The sequence below is a fragment of the Dasypus novemcinctus genome, chromosome 14, assembly GCF_030445035.2.
Source record: "Dasypus novemcinctus isolate mDasNov1 chromosome 14, mDasNov1.1.hap2, whole genome shotgun sequence".
NCBI lineage: Eukaryota > Metazoa > Chordata > Mammalia > Cingulata > Dasypodidae > Dasypus > Dasypus novemcinctus.
Genome location: NC_080686.1, coordinates 109,669,900 through 109,690,013, shown reverse-complemented (window position 1 = coordinate 109,690,013; position 20,114 = coordinate 109,669,900). Strand labels below are relative to the sequence as shown.

Here is a 20,114-nt window from a genome sequence, read left to right as displayed (position 1 = left end):
CATACACCAACCCCAGCACCAACCACAGATTCAGTAAAAGTGACAAAAGAGGCATGTGTAGAGAGGTCACATCTGAGTCCAACTCCACCACACTCAGGAGCACAAATTCCAAAGTAGGACCCACTAACAAGGCACTGAACTCCAGAGCCATCTGCCATGACCATAGAACCTGTGTCTCCATAGCCCTCAGAAACACCAGTACCTGGGGTTGTATCTACTTTGGCTGTCTCTGAGATCCTGCTGAGGCATGCATAAGTATGAACCCTCTGATGGCCTCCCGACTCATTTTGAAGTCTCTCAGCCATATAAACTAATTTGTCTTTACCATTTCTCCCTTTTATTCAACGTTTTTTTCTAGTTGCATCACCAGCTGATGATTCATAGTAATCCCTCAGCACCAGGGAGGCTTATCCTGGGAGTCATGTCCCACGCTGGAGGTTTGCATTTCTTATAGCGTCAATGTAGCTTGTGTATTTCTAGGAATTTGCCCATTTCATCTAGGTTGCCTAGTTTGTTGGCACAGTTTCTCATAATATCCTCTGTAGCAGTTTGACATGATTATGAATTCAAAAAATAGATATTGGATTATGTTTGTCATCTGGTCTGTACCTGGGTGTGATTAGTTATGATTAGGGCTTTGATTGGGCCCCGCCATTAGGGCACTGAGTCCTCACCCACCAGTGGGGACTCACAGATAAAAGGCATGGCAAAGGACAGAGTTGAGGGTTTTTGATGTTGGAGTTTTGATGTTAGAGTTGGATGCTGAAGCTGTAAGCTGGAGCCCAGGGAAATAAGCTCACAGAGGAAAGAGAAGCAAGACTCTGGAGGGGAGGAACCCAGGAAGATGGAACGCTGGCAGATGTCAGCATCCATCTTGCTCCAAGATGTGAAAATAGACTTTGGTGACAGAAGTAACTTATGTTTTATGGCCTGGTATTTGTAAGCTCCTATCCCAAATAAATACCCTTTATAAAAACCAACCAATTCCTGATATTTTGCATCAGAACCCTTTTGGCTGGTTAATACATTCTCTTATGATTCCTTTCATTTCTGATTTTATTTGCATCTTCTCTTTTTTCTTTGTTAGTCTAGTTAGTAGTTTATCAATTTTATTGGTCTTCTCAAAGAACCAGCTTTTGGTTTAGTGAGTTTTCTCTATCTTGTTGTTTTCAATTTCATTTACTACTGCTTTAATCTTGGTTATTTCTTTCCTTCTGTTTGCTTTGGGATTGGTATGCTGTCTTTTTCTAGTTTCCCCAGTTGTTCACTTAGATCTTTGATTTTAGCACTTTCTTTTTAAAATATAGTTTAGGGTTATAATTATATTTCCCTCTCAGAACGGCATCCCTGTATCCATGTTTTGATAAGTTGTATTCTCATTTTCATATCTCTCAATATATTTACTGATTTTATTGGCAATTTCTTCTCTGAACCACTGATTATTTAGGAGTGTGTTATTTAGCCTCCGCACATTTGCGAATTTACCTCTTTGCTGTCTATTATTGATTTCCGGTTTCATTCTATTATGATCTGAGAAGATGCTTTGTATAATTTCCATCTTTTTCTATAATGTAGTCTATCCTGGAGAAAGATCCATGGGCACTTGAGAAGAATGTATGGCCCACTAAGTTTGGATGCAGTGCTCTGTATGTCTGGTAGGTGTAACTTGTTTATCATATTGTTCATGTTCTCTGTTTCCTTGTTGATCTTATGTCTAGTTTTCCTATCTAATGATATGAGTGGGGTATTGAAGTCTCCAACAATTATTGTAGAGAAGTCTATTTCTCCCTTCAGTTTTGCAAGGGTTTGTCTCATGTATTTTTGGGCACCTTCGTTAGGTGCATAGGTATTTATGACCATTATATTTTCCTGGTAGAGAGTCCTTTTTATTAAAATATAATGGCCTCTGTATCTCATAACTTTTTAAAGTCTGTTTTGTCTGATATTAGTATAGCTACCCCTGCTCTTTTTAGGTTCATGTTTGTATGGAATATCTTTTCCCAAACTTTCACTTTTAGTTGGTTTTTATCCCTGGATCTAAGGTGAGTCTCTTATAGGCTGCATATGGATGACTCATGTTTTTGCCATTTGTTTTTCCCCCCATTCTGTCAGCCTGTATCTTTTGATTAATCCATTCACATTCAATGATATTACTGTATATGCATTATTTACATCCACAATTTTATTCTTTGGTTATCACATGCCATATCTTATTTTCATCTGTGTTTTTACTCCTTTGGTTATCCTTTCTGCTATTCGTGCATTCTACACTCTCCTCTAAACCTCTCTCCTGTCTATTTCTTTCAAACTGTAAGCCTCCCTTTAATACTTTCTGCAAAAGTGGTGTCATTTTTATGTTTCTGTTTATTTGTGAATATTTATACTCATCTTAATATTTGAAGGACAATTTTGCTGGATAAAGAATTCTCAGCAGGCAGTTTTCTTTCAGTATCCTAATTATATAATGCCACTGTCTTCTTGCCTCCATGGTTTCTGATAAGAAATCCGCACTAAGTCTTACTGGGCATCTTTTGTATATGATGGTTTGCTCCCCCTTGCTATTCTCAGAATTTTCTCTTTATCTTTGCAGCGGGTCTATTCAGATTTATTTTGATTGCAATACACTCTACTTCTTGGACATGTAAATTCATGTCTTACATTAGAATTGGGAAACTTTCAGCATTATTTCCTCAAAGACTTTCTGTCCCTTTACCTTCTTTTCTCTGGAACTCCCATGACATGTATGTTGTTGTGTTTCATGTTATTATTCAATGACCTAAGGCTTTGCTCATTTTTTTCCCATTCTTTTCTCTGCTTGTTCTTCTATCTCTTCTATTTCAACTGTTGTTTTCTCTTTCACTCATTCTTTCTTCTATCATTTCAAGTCTGCTGTTGTATGCCTCTAATGTTATTTTTACCAGTGCCCAAATATTGAACCCAGGACCTCATATGTAGGAAGTTGGTGCTTAACTACTGAGCTTACCAGCTTCCCCGAGTTTTTAAAAAATATTTTATTTCTCCCCTCCTCATCGTTTACACTTGCTGTGTCTGTTCATCTTCCTTGTTTCTTGGAGGCACTGGGAACTGAAGCCAGGACCTCCAAAGTGGGAGGGAGTCACCTAATTGCTTGAGCGACCTCCATTCCCTGCTTTGTTGTGTCTCTCATTGTTTTTCTTCATGTCTTGTTACATCTGCTTGCCGTGCCTCCCTACCACACCTGCTCACTGTATTCTTTAGGAAGCACTGGGACCAAACCAGGGACCTTCCTTGTGTAGGCAGGAGCCCAATTCACTTGAGCCACATCCGCTTCCCCCGAGTTGGTTTTTTCATTTGTTGGTTTTGTTTTTAGGAGGTACCCAGAATCCCCATTTCCTGGGGAGGTGTATCCCTGTGGCCCCCTCTGTACCTGCTGGCCTGAGGCTGGAGAATTCAAAATTGTCTGTTTGTAGGGAGGGGAAGGGCGCTCGCTGGCAGCTGGAGCCATGGCTTCTTCTCACAGTCTTTCCTTTGAGATTTTCTTCCTTTGCCCCTCTCTTTTCTAAGTGGTGCCCAGCCCTTCCCTATTGTCCTAAATCCTAGAACATTTTTGTCCAGGCTGTTTTGCCTGTCCTCCAGCTATTTTTCTTGAAGGTAAGAAAGTCCTGTATCTTTATAATCTGCCATCTTCCTGGAAGCCCCTCATGACCTTCCCCTTCTTACAGTGCAGGATCCTGACTTCACTTAAAAGCAAGTAATGGGGAAGCAGACGTGGCTTGAGTGTTTGGGCCTCCACCTACCATATGGGAGGACCCAGGTTCAATCCCTGGGGCCTTCTGGTTAAAAAAAAAAAAAAGCTTGCCCATGTGGCAAGCCGAGTGCCCATGCAGTGTGCCAAGTGCCCACGCAAATGAGTCACGCAGCAAGATGATGATGCAACAAAAGAGAGACAAAGGGGAGCGTCAAGGCGAGGTGCAACAGAAACCAGCTACTGAGGGGGCACAAGTGACAGGGAACCTCTCTCCACATGGGAGGTCCCCAGGATCAAATCCCAGTGAATCCTAGAAGAGAAAAACAAGAAGAGAAGACAAAGAGTGAAATAGATACAGAAGATCACACAGTGAATGGACACAGACAGCAAAAAAAAAAAAAAAGGTGGAGGAGGGGGAAGGGAAAAAAGTAACAGAAAAGACTCAGAAAGATAGTAAAAGAAAAAAGATAGTTATACAAAAGTACTATAAGAAAAACAGAAAATAAACAGAATAACTTAAAAAAAAAAGATTTATTTTATTTCTCTTCCTCTTCCCCCCTCCAGTTGCCCATTCTGTGTCCATTTGCTGTGTGTTCTTCTGTGTCCACTTGCATTCTCGGTGGCACCGGGAATTTGTGTCTCCTGTTGTGTCATCTTTTTGAGTCAGCTCTGTGTGTGTGTGTGGTGCCACTCCTGGGTGGGCTGCACTTTTTTCCATATGGGGCAGCTCTCCTTGCACATGGGGCTCCCCTACATGGGGGGTGCCCCTGTGTGGCACGGCACTCCTTGCATGTGGCAGCACTGTGCATGGGCCAGCTCACCACATGGGTTAGGAGGCCCTGGGTTTGAAACCTGGACCTCCTATATGGTAGGCAGATGCTCTATCAGTTGAGCCACATCCACTTACCCAGAATAACATCTCTACAGACAAGAGCATGCTAGAAATATGCCCACAAAACAGATAAAAACTATTCACTAATATCTAAAATTTGCTAATAGATTAAGAAAATTATAGAATCTATAAAAGAACAACATAAATTGGGATTGGAAAACAAAGAAATGTATGAAGAAAAGAAATATTTGGAGAAAGAGGTGATAGAACTCAGGTAAGAATTAGAATAAAAGAAAAATAATTTCAGCAATGAAGTATTTGAAGAAAATCTAAGCAACCAAAGAAAACAATGGTTCAATGCCATAATTGCAAACTTTTACTGAAATAAAAGATGACTTGAATCTATATATTGAAAAGGTACATTGCATATCTGAGAAAATTGGCCCAGGAAAACCAACATCAAGACATTCTCCGCCCCCTTCATTGTTTGCACTCTGTGTCTGCTCTTTGTGTCTGTTCATAATATGCTGTGCCTGCTCGTCTTCATTTTTGGAGGCATTGGAAACCGAACCTGGGACCTGCCATGTGGGAGGGAGGTGCCCAATCACTTGAACCACCTCTGCTTCCTGCTTGTTGTGTCTCTCATTGTTTCCTCCTTGTATCTCCGTTTTGTCATCTTGTTGCGTCAGCTTGCCATGCTAGCCCATTGAGTCAGCCCACTGTCTTGCTCATCTTCTTCAGGAGGCACTAGAAACAGAACCCAGGACCTCCCATGTGGTAGGCAGATGCCAAACTGCTTGAGCCACATCTGCTTCCCTAAACATATTCTAATAAATGTGTTGGATGTTAAAAAAAAATCCTTTGGTCATTCTGGCAAAAAATACCCACAACCTTATAAGATTGAGTCATGTCTGAAAACTAATGTGCATTAGCTGTCTAAAATTCACAATGAAACTTGGAAAATATTTGGAAAACAATGATAGTTAAAATACTACATATTAAAAATCATGGGGAAGGGAAGCGGACTTGGCCCAGTGGGTAGGGCATCCACCTACCACATGGGGGGGTCCACGGTTCAAAACCCAGGCCTCCTTGACCCGTGTGGAGCTGGCCCAGGAGCAGTGCTGATGCGCGCAAGGAGTACTGTGACACACAGGGGTGTCCCCCACGTAGGGAAGCCCCACATGCAAGGAGTGCACCCCGTTAAGGAGAGCCGCCCAGCACGAAAGAAAGTGCAGCCTGCCCAAGAGTGGTACCGCACACACAGAGGGCTGACATAACAAGATGATGCAACAAAAAGAAACACAGACTCCTGGTGCCGCTGATAAGGATAAAGGCGGTCACAGAGGAGTGCACAGTGAGTGGACACAGAGAGCAGACAACTAGGTGGGGGGGAAGGGGAGAGAAATAAATTTAAAAAAAACTCATGGGGGAGCAGATGTGGCTCAAGCACTTGGGTACCTGCCTCCCACATGGGAGGTCCTGGGTTCAGTTCCTGGTGCCTCCTAAAGATGACAAACAGAATCAATGAGCAGAGACAACAGGAAGAGGCAGCAAGCAGACACAGAAAGCAGACAGATGAGGGAGCCATATTGGGGGGTTAAAAAAATAAAGTATTAAAAGACATTATTAAAAAAACTTGTGGGGCTCAGCTGAGTTTAGCATTTTATAGCAATAAAGTATTTTTTAACTAGTATGTACATTTTCTAGACATATTCCTATTGCAGACTTAGGCTACAGAATACTGTAAACTTTTATATGCACTAGGAAACCAAAGAATTTGTGTGACTCACTTTATTGATTCTGCTTTACTGCGATGGTCTGTCATTGAACCCACAATACCTCTGAAGTATGTGTATAACTATATAGTTACCTCTATCAATATTCTTTATTTCTTATGGCTTTGAGTTACTATCCTTTTTTTTTTTTTTTTTTTTTTTGAGCTTGAAAGACTCCCTTTAGCATCTTTTTTGTAGGGCAGGTCTTCTTGTAATGAACTTTTTCAGCTTTTATGTATAGATGTCTTAATTTCTCCATTTTTTTTTTTAAAGATTTACTTTATTATTTCTCTCCCCTTCCCCCCCCGCCCCCACCCCGGTTGTTTGTTCTCTGTGTCCATTTGCTGCGTGTTCTCTTGTCTGCTTCTGTTGTTGTCAGCGGCACAGGAATCTGTGTCTCCTCTTGTTACATCATCTTGCTGCGCCAGCTCTCTGTGTGTGCGGCACCATTCCTGGGCAGGCTGAAATTTCTTTCACACTGGGCGGCTCTCCTTATGGGACGCACTCCTTGCACGTGGGGCTCCCCTACGCGGGGGACACCCCTGCATGGCAGGGCACTCCTTGCACGCATCAGCACTGCACATGGGCCAGCTCCACACGGGTCAAGGAGGCCCGGGGTTTGAACCGCGGACCTCCCATGTGGTAGACGGACGCCCTATCCACTGGGCCAAGTCCACTTCCCTCTCCTTCATTTTTGAAAGACAGTTATGCCAGACATAAAATTCTTGGTTGATACTGTGGTTTTGGTTTTTTTTTTTTTCCCCTCTGAGGACTTTAATTATGCCACCCCGCTGTCTTCTGGCTTCTATGGTTTCCAATGAGAAATCTGCTGGTAATCCCTTGTACATACAAGTAGCTTCTCTCTTGCTGCTTTCAAAATTCTCTTTAGTCTTGGATTTTGACAATTTCAATATAAAGTGTCTTGGATTGATCTCTTAGAGCCTATACTGCTTGGAGTTTGTTGAGCTTCCTGGATGTGTACGTTCACATCTTTCATCAGGTGTGGAAAGGTTTCTGTCCCCTTCTCTCGCCCTTGTCCTTCTGGTAGTCCAACAGAGCACATGTTGGTGAGCTTGATGCTCAAGTCCCTCAGGCTGTTCATTTTTCATTATTTTTTATTTCTGCTCCTCACACTGATTGATTTCTATTGTCTTATCTTCAAGTTTGTTGATACTTTCCTCTGCCTGTTCAAATCTGCTGTTGAATCCATCTAATGAGTTTTTTTTTTGTAATTTATTTAATTTCCCCCCCTCCCCTGGTTGTCTGTTCGTGGTGTCTATTTGCTGCGTCTTGTTTCTTTGTCCGCTTCTGTTGTCGTCAGCGGCACGGGAAGTGTGGGCGGCGCCATTCCTGGGCAGGCTGCTCTTTCTTTTCACGCTGGGCGGCTCTCCTTATGGGGCGCACTCCTTGTGCGTGGGGCTCCCCCACGCGGGGGACACCCTTGCGTGGCACGGCACTCCTTGCACGCATCAGCACTGCGCATGGGCCAGCTCCACACGGGTCAAGGAGGCCCAGGGTTTGAACCGCGGACCTCCCATGTGGTAGACGGACGCCCTAACCACTGGGCCAAAGTCCGTTTCCCCTAATGAGTTTTTTACTTTCTTTACATCTTCAAATTTCTATTTGGTTTCTTTTTATAACTGCCATTTCTTTATTATCTTCAGACATTTTACTCATTTCCATAGTTCTTGATTCTTTTAGCTCCTTGAACATATTTAAGATAGCTGACGTAAAGTCCTTGACCAAGAGCTGAACTTCTTCAGGGATGGTTCCTAGCATAGTCCTTTTTTTCCCTGTGAATCAGTCATACTTTGCTATTTTTTTCTATGTTTTGTAAATTTTTTTGTGTTGAGAACTGGACATTCTATTATTTTGTTGCTACTGTGGAACAGTTGTGGAAATCTAGTTCTCCCACACCTCTAGGATTGCAAGCGCTTTGTTATTGTTGTTGATACTGCCATGGATTGGAACCTTTAATTTGTGACTTTTCCAAACCATTTTGCTCCCAATTGGGGAAGGGAAAGCTTCAAGAGGAAAAAAAACACTGCCTCTAAGAATCATCTGCCATGTTTTTCTGAGGGGGGTTGGAGTAACGGCCACCCTCAGAGCCAGTCCCCCAGTGACCTGAACAACTGCTTCAAAGCAGTGATCGGCAATGAGACAGGGGACGGTAGTCCCTGCGTAGAGAACGAGACTCACCAGGACCCTTCAGTTTCCCAGCTCCTTCCTCCTGCTCTTCCCTGGCTGCTCATAGTGTCCCACCAGACTCCAGAGTTTCAAAACATTTCATTCAGTTTCTGCCAGGTCAAGACTTGTTCTGGTGGAGGGACTGGTTCCTGGAGATTCCTACTCCCCCATCTTCCCACAATCCTCTATTGTTTTAAGCATTTCAACACTCTATTATGGGAAGTGGACTTGGTCAACTGATAAAGCATCCGCCTACCACATGGGAGGTCCGTGGTTCAAACCCCAGGCCTCCTTGACCCGTGTGGAGCTGGCCCAAGTGCAGTGCTGATGCGCGCAAGGAGTGTCCCCTGTATAGGGGAGTCCCATGCACAAGGAGTGCACCCTGTAAGGAGAGCCACCCAGCGCGAAGGAGGGAGCAGCCTGCCCAGGAATGGCGCCACACATGGAGAGCTGACACAGCAAGATGACGCAACAACAATGACAAAAAAGAGACACAGAGTCCCAGCACCACTGACAAGGTTAGAAGTGGACACAGAAGAACACACAATGAATAGATACAGAGAACAGACAACTGGGGCTGCAGGGGGAGAAGAGAAATAAATTTGAAAAATAAATCTTTAAAAAAAAAACAAACTCTATTATTAGGTGCACGTATGTTTCATTTCTTATAGCTTCCTTTTACCTGTTTATAAGGTTGCTTTGTGTGTGTGTATGTGTGTGATCTTCTGTATCTATTTCTCTCTCTCTTTTTTTTTTAAAGATTTATTTAATTCCCCTCCCCCGGTTGTCTGTTCTCTGTGTCTATTTGCTGCGTCTTGTTTCTTTGTCTACTTCTGTTGTCGTCAGCGGCACAGGAAGTGTGGGCGGCGCCATTCCTGGGCAGGCTGCACCTTCTTTCACGCTGGGCGGCTCTCCTTTCGGGGCGCACTCCTTGCGCGTGGGGCTCCCCTACGCGGGGACACCCCTGTGTGGCAGGGCACTCCGCGCGCATCAGCACTGCACATGGGCCAGCTCCACACGGGTCAAGGAGGCCTGCGGCCTCAACTGCGGACCTCCCATGTGGTAGACGGACGCCCCAACCACTGGGCCAAGTCCGTCTCCCTATTTCTCTTTTTTGTCTTCTCTTCTTTCTCCTCTAGGATTCACCAGGATTTGGTCCCAGGGACCTCTGATGTGGAAAGAGGTTCCCTATCAATTGTACCACCTCAGTTCCTGGTCACTGATGTGCTTCACCTTGACTCCCCTTCGTCTTTTTTGTTGCATCATCCTGCTGCGTGACTCACTTGTGAGGGCACTAGCTCACCCTCCGGACACTCGCATGGGCACTTGGCTCACCACGCGAGCACTGGCACTGGCTCACAAAGGCACTCGCGTGGGCACTCAGCTTGCCACACAGGCATCCATGCAGGCACTTGGCTCACCACGCAGGCATTTGGCTCACCACCCAGGCACTTGGCTCACCACCCAGGCACTTGTGCGGGCACTCAGCTCACCACAGGGACACTCAGCTCACCGCACAGGCACCTGGCTCACCATGCGGGAACTGGCTCGCTGCACAGGCGCATTTTCTCTTCCTCTTCACCAGGAGGCCCCAGGGATCAAACCTGGGTCTCCCATACGGTACGCAGAGGTCTTGTCATTGAAGCCACATCTGCTTCCCTAAGGTTGCTCGTAATTCTTCATACTTAGTTGCCTTACTTGCTATCTGATCTAGTATTGAAATTGCTACTCCAGAATCTTTATCATATTTATATAGAATAACTGTAACAAACTATTGGTTCTGTTCCAACATCTACCCTTCCCTTCTTTAGCAATAAGAATCTTGATTTTAAGCTCAAAGATTGTTCCCATTACATACTATATTTTTCAGTCTATCTTAAAGTTTGGGTCGTGGCCAATGAAATGGACTTGCAGGTGTTCTTCCCAACGGGTATGCATAACACTTATTTAACACCTGCAAAACCGTATCAAAAATATAAAATTGCATGCATGTGATGAAGCAAATGCCAGGCTTCAAAAAATTCAACTTTAAGAACAGTATCAGAAAAAAATGCACAAAACATTAAGTATCAAATATAAACTTATAACTTTGCAAGATATAATACTTGAGCAGCACACTTGGCCCAATGGATAGGGCGTCCGCCTACCACACGGGAGGTCTGTGGTTCAAACCCTGGACCTCCTTGACCTGTGTGGAGCTGGCCCATGCGCAGTGCTGATGCGCGCAAGGAGTGCTGTGCCACGCACGGGTGTCCCCCGCGTAGAGGAGCCCCACACGCAAGGAGTGCGCCCCGTAAGGAGAACCACCTAGGACGAAAGAAAAGTGCAGCCTGCCCAGGAATGGTGCCACACACACGGAGAACTGACACAGCAAGATGATGCAACAAAAAGAAACACAGATTCCTGGTCCCGCTGATAAGAATACAAGTAGTCACAGAAGAACACACAGCGAATGGACACAGAGAGCAGACAACTGAGGGGGGAGGGGAAAGGGAGAGAAATAAATAAAAAACAAATCTTAAAAAAAAAAAAAGATATACCAGAGTAGTTTTTCAAACGCTGGGTTGCAACTCATTAGTAAATTGTGAAATCAATTCCCTGCATTATGAGGCACTTTGTATTAGTAATGAAAGGAAAAACCAAAAAATGAGAAAACAAAACTGTGAGATTGCATCCTATGTCATGAGAGTAACATTTTTTTGAAAGTTTTTAAAAATAGTATTACAGAATTTATACATAAACATAGATATTTGTGTGTGCTGGGTCACAATGTAAAATGGTTTTTACTGACAGTGTCGCAAAACTCTGAAAGACACCACTGCAGAGATTTTTATCAGAAAAATGTACAGGGGAAAATGGAAATGGGTCTATGGAACCCTACCTTACTATCCTTCCAACTTCCTGTAACTTCACAATAAAAAGTTAAGGGAGGGAGGTTTCCTTGCGATCTATTAATTTCTTAAAAAAATTAAATAAACTAATTACCATCTATAAATAAATTTATTTTTAAAAATGAAGAGAAAAAAAAGTTAAGGGAGGGGAGAAGTCCTGGCCCTCTCCACAAACTAATACAAACAATAAAGGAAACAGCCACAAGCCTCAGACGCTAGCTGCCTCGAATGGGCTGTCCCCTTACGTTTCCCTGTTTTTTCCGCCAGGTTTTCTGTGAACGTGTCTGCTCGGTCTCACGGTACCACGCAGGCACCGAGAGGCCGACGCGGCCGCTGCCCAGCCCCGGCGCTCGGGGCACGTCTGCGCGGCCTCGGGCACAGCGTGCCAAGGGCTTCCAGCCCCCCAGCCCCGCGCTCTGCGGACGGCCCCCGCCGGTGCTCCCTTTCCTTCCTCGAGGTCTCAAGGTCGAAGGTCAAGGTCCGGTGCTGACCCGGTACCGGGATTCACGGACTCCCTGGTGGGGGCAGAAGCGCCCAGAACGCCGCGCCGCACGCGCCGTGCCGCTTCCGCGAGGCCACGCACGCGCACGGGCGACCGCGGGAGGGGCTGGGGGCCGCAGAGGCCGCTTCACGGGCGCCGGAAGGGCCGCGGGTGCCGCCGTGGGGTGCCCCCGCGCCCCGCGCCCGCTGCTCTCGCGATAACCCAGCGCCTGTCGCCCTCTGCTCTCGCTCCACCCACCCGCCGTGCCCCGCGTCCCGGGACCAGCCCGGGTGTGGGCGGGAGGTAAGCGGGCGCCACCGAGGTGCGCGGTCCTCCGAGCGTCCTAGCGCGGCAGGAAGGCGCAGCCCGCTTCCGGGGGCGGGCCGGACCCGGTGCTCTTCGCGCCCGGCGCAGCCCCCGCCGGGGTCCCGGGCCGCAGCGCGCCGAGAGGGGTTCCGGCCGCGGAGGCGGGCGCCGGGAGGGGCGCGGCGCGCAGAGGCCCGCTCCCTACAGCTGCGGGCCGTGGGGGGCCTGGCCGCCGCCGGTGCCCCACGCCGTGGCGCGGTTCCGGGGCCGGCACGCCCGCCGGCTGCGGTGGGAGGCGTGTCCGGGCGGAGGGCCCGGCGAGGCGGCGACTCCTCCTGGGAGGTCCTGGTGTGTCGGATCTGCAGCCCCGGGGCTTCTGCCCGGCACCCTCGTCTCCGTGAGACCTGCCAGCCCGACGCCCTTGCGCCCTCACCCTTCACCGTGGGCCGTTTTTCCCCCTCGCGGGTTTAGTCCCTGAACGAGTCATTCCGCAAGGAGGCCTGAGCACCGCTTGTCTCTAGAAGCCTTCCAGGGCTGCGGGTACCGGGCTGAACAGACATGGTCCCTGGCTTCCTGGAACCCATATTAAAATGCAGGCAAGACTGGCACAAAACAAGTAAGCACATAATTTTGAGTTGCAACGGGGATTTGAAGAAAATAAATAACGGGATTAGAATTGTGGGGAATGAGGGATTAGTATTATCCACGAGTGACCAGGAAAGGCTTATGGCTGAGAGGGCGCCCGCCTTGCAGATGCTGAGGAGAACCTTTCAGGGGAAGCGAACGGAGGGGTCCAGGCCTCGAGCACGGTGGCCAGAGCGCAGAAGCAAGGGTGGAAGTGAAGGAGTCAGGCCAGGTGCTTGTTAAACGTTCTCTACCCCAGGAAGCCCTCCCAGAGCCTCCCTCTAAACCAGCAGGCCCCACACCCCTGAGCTGTGAGCTGGAACTGGATGGGTCCTGGCACCCACCTCCATCGGCACGTCCCCTGCTCCACTGTTCTTAACCCAGCACTGTTTTCATCTCATTAAAGACAGTTTCTAGTTCCAGAAGTAGGACTAAAAGCAGTTTCTTTTCCTCTGACCAGGCAGCCCTTCCCTGAGAGCATGAGCTCCCTGGCATGAGAGTAAACAAGGGCAAGCCATCCCAACTTCCCCTGCTTGCTGGTCCTCGGCTGCAGTTCATACCACAGAGGAGGGTGCTGGGTGTTGAGGGGTGAGGTCATCCCAGCAGCCTCAAGTGGGGGGAGCAACAGGTCTGTCAGCAGGTACTGGCCCCGGCCGGTTCTACCCCCCACGTCTAAAGAGCTCTCCTGCTGATCGCCTAGTGCAGGCGTCCTCAGGTGGCCGTCCTGCTCCTGCCCGCGTGCCTGGAGAACAGTGCTCCTCACGCTATGGCAGCTGCTTAGAGAGCTCAAGCCCCCCAGGAAGGATGGCCCTCAGGGACCTTCCCTCCAACACGGATAACAGGAACCTGTTGCAGGAAGAAGTGAACGCTGGGGCTGTGTATCTGCTCACCCTACACACTCGGGATTTTTAAATGTCTTCCAGCAACCACGAAGGTGATAACATATTTGTAGATAAAGTTTTAGAGAAGTCAGAAAAACAAACTGCTTGTAGTTCTATGATTCATAAGAAACCGCTATTAGTACATTGCTGTGTGTTTTACTAAGATTTTGTCTGAATGCGTAGTGTGTGTTTATTTTTCTAAACAAAAATGCTACGCTTATTATAGTTTGCTTGTTTCACATAGTAATATAGCAGGAATGTTTCCTAATGCCCTACAATGTGAGCTTACTGTTGTAGGTAGCCTGCCCCAGAGCTATATGCTCACTTCACGAGCCACTGAGCACTGCCCAGCCCTGCGACCAGCAGACCAAAGGCCTGACCTCGTGGGGGAAGACGGAGAAGTAAGTGACACGCGCTACAGGTGCCGTGGAGAACGGTGGAGTCAGGAACGAGGCTAGGGAGTTCTGGGGTGAGCGTAGCGATTTTAAACGAGGTGGCCCAGGAAGGCCTCCCTGGGAAGGAGACATCCAGCGGGAGTCAGGAGTGCGGGCTAGCGCCGTGTGGAGGTGCAGGTCTCGGGGTGCAGGGGGTGCCTGGGAGGCTGGTGCCTTGCCTTCCTGCTGTCCTCAGCACCTGGGGCACCCATGGGAGTGGCCTGGGGCTGTCGGCCTGGGCAGCTCCCACTCTAGGCTGCATGTTCCCTCAGCACTAACTGCCCTCCGTTGAGACAGGTGCCCTGGCATGGCGGTGGAGCATCTGATGCCCAGACCCCAGGTGAGCTCTCCCCTCCCCAGGAGCTGCCATTGCCCCCTTCCTCAGCTTTCCCCCTTCCCCGAAGCCTCAGGCGCCCCAAAGCAGTGCCACCTCCACCTCTCAGGACCATCCAGGGGAACTTTTCCTCTCCCACTGGCCCTTCAGTTGCTGAGGAGGATGCTCAAGGGAGCCCGGTCCTCTTCTGCCTGTGTCTGCCAAGCACAACAGGCCTCCTGCAGGCCCCAGCTCCCTGCACTGGTTCCTGCTCCCTCCACTCGAGTGGAGATGACTGATGGCCTCCATCTCCCTGCGTCCTCCCAGCACCACCCCACCACCCAGGACCCTTCCTGGTGCATTCCCCCTCTGTACCTGGGCTGTGAGGAAGGACCTGTGCTGTTTGCTCAGGATCTGACAACCCTTCGAGGTCTGGGGACGCTGACCGTTTTCCTCCCTGCCCCCGGCCTCACAGCACCCACTTCTTGGGAGTCAGAGATGGGATTTGAGAGTCAATGGCTGGCCTCTTCCCTTGGGAGTCAGGTGCCCGACACACGCGCTGGGCCTGTCCTGAGACGTGGGAGCAGAACCCCATTCTTCCAAAGGGGCAGCTGGCCGTATGGCCCCGGCAGGGCCGTTCTTCCCCGGCGCCTGCCTCCCTGGCACGAATGTTTGTCCTGCCCCTCACCCACAGTCTCCATCTCTGGGCTGCAGAACCTGCCATGGCCTCAGCCTCTGGCTTCTCTGGGGTATCCCCTGCCAGATCCCTGGTGGCCTGAGTAGAAGGCCGGGCCAGCGTGCAGCCCCCACCCCACTCTCCCCGCTGAGATTTCTTCTGAGGGTGGGACCATTGCCCTGGCAGTCTTGACGTGTTCCCTTGTGCCAGGCCCTGGGAAACAGCAGTTACCTGAGGGGACAGGCCTGGGCCTCCAGGGCCCATGGGGCACCAGGCGTTCCCAGGCCACTGTCATCCTTAGGACGGAGGTGTGTGGTTTCAGGAGACCGTTGTGTTTGAGGACGTGGCTGTGTACTTCACGAGGATAGAGTGGAGTTGCCTGGTTCCTGACCAGCGGGCACTCTACCGGGACGTGATGCTGGAGAACTATGGGAACGTGGCCTCGCTGGGTGAGCACTGTCCACAGTTGGTCCTGGTGCCAGGAAACTTCCCTGAGTTGGGACACAGAGATAGCCCTGCCTCGTCCACCTGAGCCTTGTGCCAGAGAGCTGCTTGCGTCCTGAGTGTGATGTTTGGCATGTTCGGAGGGGAAGCTGGAGGCCCTGGCTCCCCGGGCAGCGCCTCCCTGCCCCCTGTGGGCACCTGCTGCTCAGCCTTCTGCAACCAGTGCTCCTCTCCAGGGATGGAGCCCTTCCATCTCCCCCAGAGCCACCCAGCTGCTTCCCTCCTGGGAGCGTAAGTGGCTCACGGACTCGGGACGCAGCCAGGCAGCTGGCATCCTCCCTCCCTCCCACTCTACCGCCCTGACCAAGCTGCTTTCCTCCCCGCACTTAGGCTCTCTCATTGCCAAACCCGCCCTAATCTCCCTCTTGGAGCAAGGGGAAGAGCCCGGGGCCTTGATTCTGCAGGTGGCTGAGGAACGAGGGACCGAGGCCAGCCCTGGCCCAGGTGAGCAAAGGCCCAGGGCGGCCAAGGCTGTGGTCGGTGCAGGGCACCTCGTGTACGCCGGGCCTCAGGCTGGGGCAGGTAGAGTGTGTGCAGCCTCTCATAACAGGAGCCATTTCCTGCAGAGCCTTGCCAGTGAGGTCTAAGGTCATCCAAAGCCACCTTGTGCAGACGACCGAGCGCAGACCCCAGTCCTCCACCCTGCACTCTGCGCTGGGGACTGGGGCTGCGGGTCGCAGCTACCTGGGGAGCCTGCTTTTATTAATCAGTTACACGGGGCCACGAGCCCGGCACCGAGCACTGGGGTCCTGAGGAGACGCGGTGGCCTGTGGGCCCTGGGGCCCTGGCAGGGCTGCCTGTTTGCTGAGTGACTAAAGGACTGCGGGTGCTGGGAGGCAGCAGGGAGTCGCCCACCTGCGGTCTAGCCCCTGGGCAGACCCTGCCTCTCCCTCTGTCTCTCTCCCCTCGTGGGGCTCCCCACCCACCGGAGCTGGTCCCCCACAGTGCTACGCCCTTGTTCACCTCCCTGCCTCCTCCCCTTGTCACCCAAACCCTGGGATTGCAGCCTTTTCTGAGAGTTTTCCACCTCCTCCTCTGACCAAAGCCTGCCTTGATGCCAGTGACTTTGATCTGTGCGTGAGACTCGCTCATCCTTCATTCCTGTTCGCTCCTCCAGGTTCCCGGGTGGAGCCTGGGTTCAAGGAGTCTTCTCTCAGGAGGGTGTGCTCTAAGCCAGCAGGACCAGCAGGCACGGTTGTGGGCCCCCCCCGCCAGGGTGACCCCAGGGTACCTGAAGTTAACAGCAGCCCCGAGGCTGGGGCAGACCAGCGAATCCCCGGAGTGCCTGGGCAGGGCCTGAGCTCACCTGGTGGCCCCGGCAGTGCAGGGTGGGCCAGCCAGGCCGAGGGTCTGAGCACAGCCCGCGGCTCGGCTGCCCTGGACATGGTGGCGAAGAGAGTCTACAAGTGCGCGTGCGGCAAGGTCTTCAAGTACCGCTCGCTCCTGCTCAGGCACCAGGTGGTCCACACGGGGGCCAAGCCCTATCAGTGCACGGAGTGCGGGAAGGCCTTCAAGCAGAGCTCCATCCTGCTGCGGCACCAGCTGATCCACACCGAGGAGAGGCCCTTCCAGTGCAGCGAGTGCGGGAAGGCCTTCCGGCAGAGCACGCAGCTGATGGCGCACCACAGGGTCCACACTCGGGAGCGGCCCTTCGAGTGCAGCGCCTGCGGGAAGGCCTTCAGCCGCAGCTCCCGGCTGCTGCAGCACCAGAAATTCCACACGGGCGAGAAGGCCTACGAGTGCGGGCAGTGCGGGAAGGCCTTCTGCCGCAGGTTCACCCTCAACGAGCACTGCCGCCTCTACAGCGGCGAGCGGCCCTACAGGTGCCTGCAGTGCGGGCTGGGCTTCATGCGCGGGTCCTCGCTGGCGAAGCACCACAAGCTGCACGCCGAGGGGCACCCCCACGGAAGCAGCGAGGGCCAGAGCCCCCCGCCTGGGCCAGCCCAGAAGACCCCTGCGGGGGTCCTGTCCTACGCGTGCGCCGTGTGCCAGAAGCCTTTCAGGCACAACTCGCTGCTCCTGCTGCACCAGAGGCTGCACACGGGCGAGAAGCCGTTCACATGTCGGCAATGCGGCAGAGCCTTCAGTCGCAAGTCCAACCTCACTCTGCACCAGAAGATCCACACTAAGGAGAAGCCCTTCAAGTGCACAGAGTGTGGCAAGGCCTTTCGTCGGAGTTACACCCTCCACGAGCACTACTGGCTCCACAGTGGTGAGAAGCCGTACCGGTGCAGGGCCTGCGGCAAAGCCTGCAGCCGGCTGACTGCCCTGATCCAGCACCAGAAAGCGCACAACCGGTGCAGGAGGGCGCCTCGCTGGGCTCCCTGCTGGCCTGATGACAGGCAGAAGGGCCACCCCACCCAGGGGGTGCAGGCAGAAAGCCCGAAACCCCCTGCTTGGCTGCAGAGTGGGATTCGTTTCACCCTGCATGGAAGTCCGGAGGGTGCAGCTCTGGAGGAGGGAGAAATCATGAGAATGGGTCCCCTACCACCAGCAGCAGTGGTGTCGCAGCTGGAGGAAAGGACAGTGTGGAAGGCTGAGCCCAGAGCCCTCTCCATCCCATGCCCGGCGGGGACACGGGGGTCCATATTTCTAAGCCCAGCCGAACCAGCCTGGAGGCCCAGGCTCCAAAGATGCCAGGAGGGGCAGGCTGTGGGTTTTGTTCTCTTCCACATTCATCTGTTTTCCAAATCCTCACTCGTTTTGTTGTTCCTTCCTTCCTTTGATTTTACAATTGGCCAAGACCAGACCCTGTGAAAGGGAAGGGGGCAGAAGTGACCAGCCAGCCATTGATCCAGCTCCTTGGGGAGGGCAGGAGACAGCGCCCCGCAGTCCCCACAGAGGAGGAAGCTTCATGGCGAGAGGCTCTAAATGAGCCGGGGCCAGGCAGGTGGTGGGTGGCGGGTGCCAGGCCTGCCTGGGCCCTCCATGGCCCTGACCAAGTGAGGGCAGCGCCACAGGAGGGACCCGCTGTCACCTGTGCCTGTGAGCAGAAGGTGCTCGCTGGGGCAGCCTCCCAGGCAGCCCCCGGGCCTCCTCGCTCTGGACCAGAAAGGGTCTGAGAGTCCAGCGTTCCATGAGCTCCGCCGAGCAAGCCATAATTCCTAGGAACGGGGCAGCCCCGAAGGCTCGCTCCCCGTGAAGTTTGAGAAGCCCCCTGAGGCCTGCTGTGCGCTGGGAAGCCTCCGCAGCCCCTCCTCCCCATCAAGCCCTCCCTCTGGCAACCCGGGACGCTGAGAGATGCTCCCGCAGCCCAAGTTTCTATGAACTTGGACCAGAACGGACGCTGCCTGGCCTACAAAGGTTTATTTTAAAATTAATGTTTCCCCAGTAGAAAATTATAACATTTATAAAGTGAAGACGTTTATAAAGAAGAAAAAAGTTTCCTTTATTCCATTCTCCAGAGATAGCTGCTATTGATGTTTGGGTGTATTTTCTTAGACCTCCTAATGTATGTGTATATTTACGTTTAGAGTCAGGGTTACGGTTTGCCTAGAGGTTTGCACCTGACGATCTCTACCGTTCTGTTGTGGTCTGTGCCACTGTGGCAGACCCTGTGTGCCCACCGTGGCGCGTGTCCTCGGTGATGGCCTTGGGCTGGGTTGGGCTGCTCAGGTCAGGGATCCGAGGTTGATCTCCCGTCGTGCCGCTGCTCGTGAAGAGCCGAGTTTGTTTTAACAGGCATTTCCTGACCTTTCGACAAGTGAATTCCTTGTAAATGTCCTGTGCCCATTTTTAGTGGGCTTATAAAGACCTCTTTATGGATTAAGGATTCCAATCTCATTACCCTAGTATCTGTTTCCTCAATTGTGATACACAAATCAGGGTGCTTTTTTTGAGGGGGGGGGCGGCGAGAAATTACATCTTGGAATTGAGGAAATTATATTTTACAAATATTTTCCCCCGTTTTTTCTGTACTTTTCATTATGGGATTTTTAATATAAAAAATAAATTTTCCCTGTGATATGATTAGAAAGGCCTTCCCCATCTCAAGATTTTATAAACCATGTTCTTGTACTTTATTTAAACACCGAAGTAACGCACATTGAAAGTAAAAAGAAAAAAAGAAACCTCAATACCGAAATAGGAAATAAAAACCCCTTCCTTCTTCCCTTGCCCCACCCTCTCAGACATAACTGCTGTTAACGGTTTGGAGCGTACCAGGACAGATCTCTTCCACTGCAATTACAAACATGTTCGGTATAAGCGTCTATAGGATTTTCCTCTGTGATGGCTTTTGGTGTGTTCACACTGCTAAGCTGAGCTCCAGCCCCAGGGCGCCCTTTCTCGAAAGCTTCTGTAGCTTCTGTCTGGTGGGCTACAAGGGAGATTATCACAGGAGAAGGGAGGGGCAGACACACCTCCAACTTATTCAAACACTAGCCCAGGTATTATGTGACAGGGTTTTACAGTTGTGTGTGTGTTTAAGATTTATTTAGTCCCTCCACTACACCACCGTTGTTTTGCACTCACTATGTGT

The 20,114-nt window shown here is 50.7% G+C and overlaps 1 protein-coding gene across 8 annotated transcripts; it reads left to right on the top strand.

The window, feature by feature from the left end:
- Positions 1-12,332: 12,332 nt before the first annotated feature.
- On the top strand, positions 12,333-19,638 carry LOC101414182 (zinc finger protein 517). 8 transcript variants are annotated; one of them, XM_071208102.1, is made up of 8 exons: positions 12,334-12,818; positions 12,956-13,058; positions 13,682-13,760; positions 14,005-14,108; positions 14,439-14,481; positions 15,432-15,579; positions 15,965-16,078; positions 16,752-19,638. In XM_071208102.1, the coding sequence occupies exons 5-8, from the start codon at positions 14,449-14,451 to the stop codon at positions 18,389-18,391; spliced, it is 1,935 nt and encodes a 644-aa protein (XP_071064203.1). In that variant the 5' UTR covers positions 12,334-12,818; positions 12,956-13,058; positions 13,682-13,760; positions 14,005-14,108; positions 14,439-14,448; the 3' UTR covers positions 18,392-19,638. The 8 variants fall into 8 exon arrangements, with proteins under 8 accessions (XP_071064204.1, XP_071064203.1, XP_071064202.1 ...); XM_058276221.2 differs by having other exon boundaries at positions 12,337-12,818; positions 15,453-15,579; XM_071208101.1 differs by lacking the exon at positions 12,956-13,058.
- Positions 19,639-20,114: the final 476 nt, after the last annotated feature.

Bases quoted from the DNA above. Each gene is read 5' to 3' on its own strand.
- LOC101414182 (XM_071208103.1), top strand. From the start codon at position 14,449: ATGGCGGTGGAGCATCTGATGCCCAGACCCCAG. The intron at 14,482-15,431 runs GTGAGCTCTCCC...TGTCATCCTTAG, and splicing joins ATCTGATGCCCAGACCCCAG to GACGGAGGTGTGTGGTTTCA. The intron at 16,079-16,751 runs GTGAGCAAAGGC...TCGCTCCTCCAG, and splicing joins CGAGGCCAGCCCTGGCCCAG to GTTCCCGGGTGGAGCCTGGG.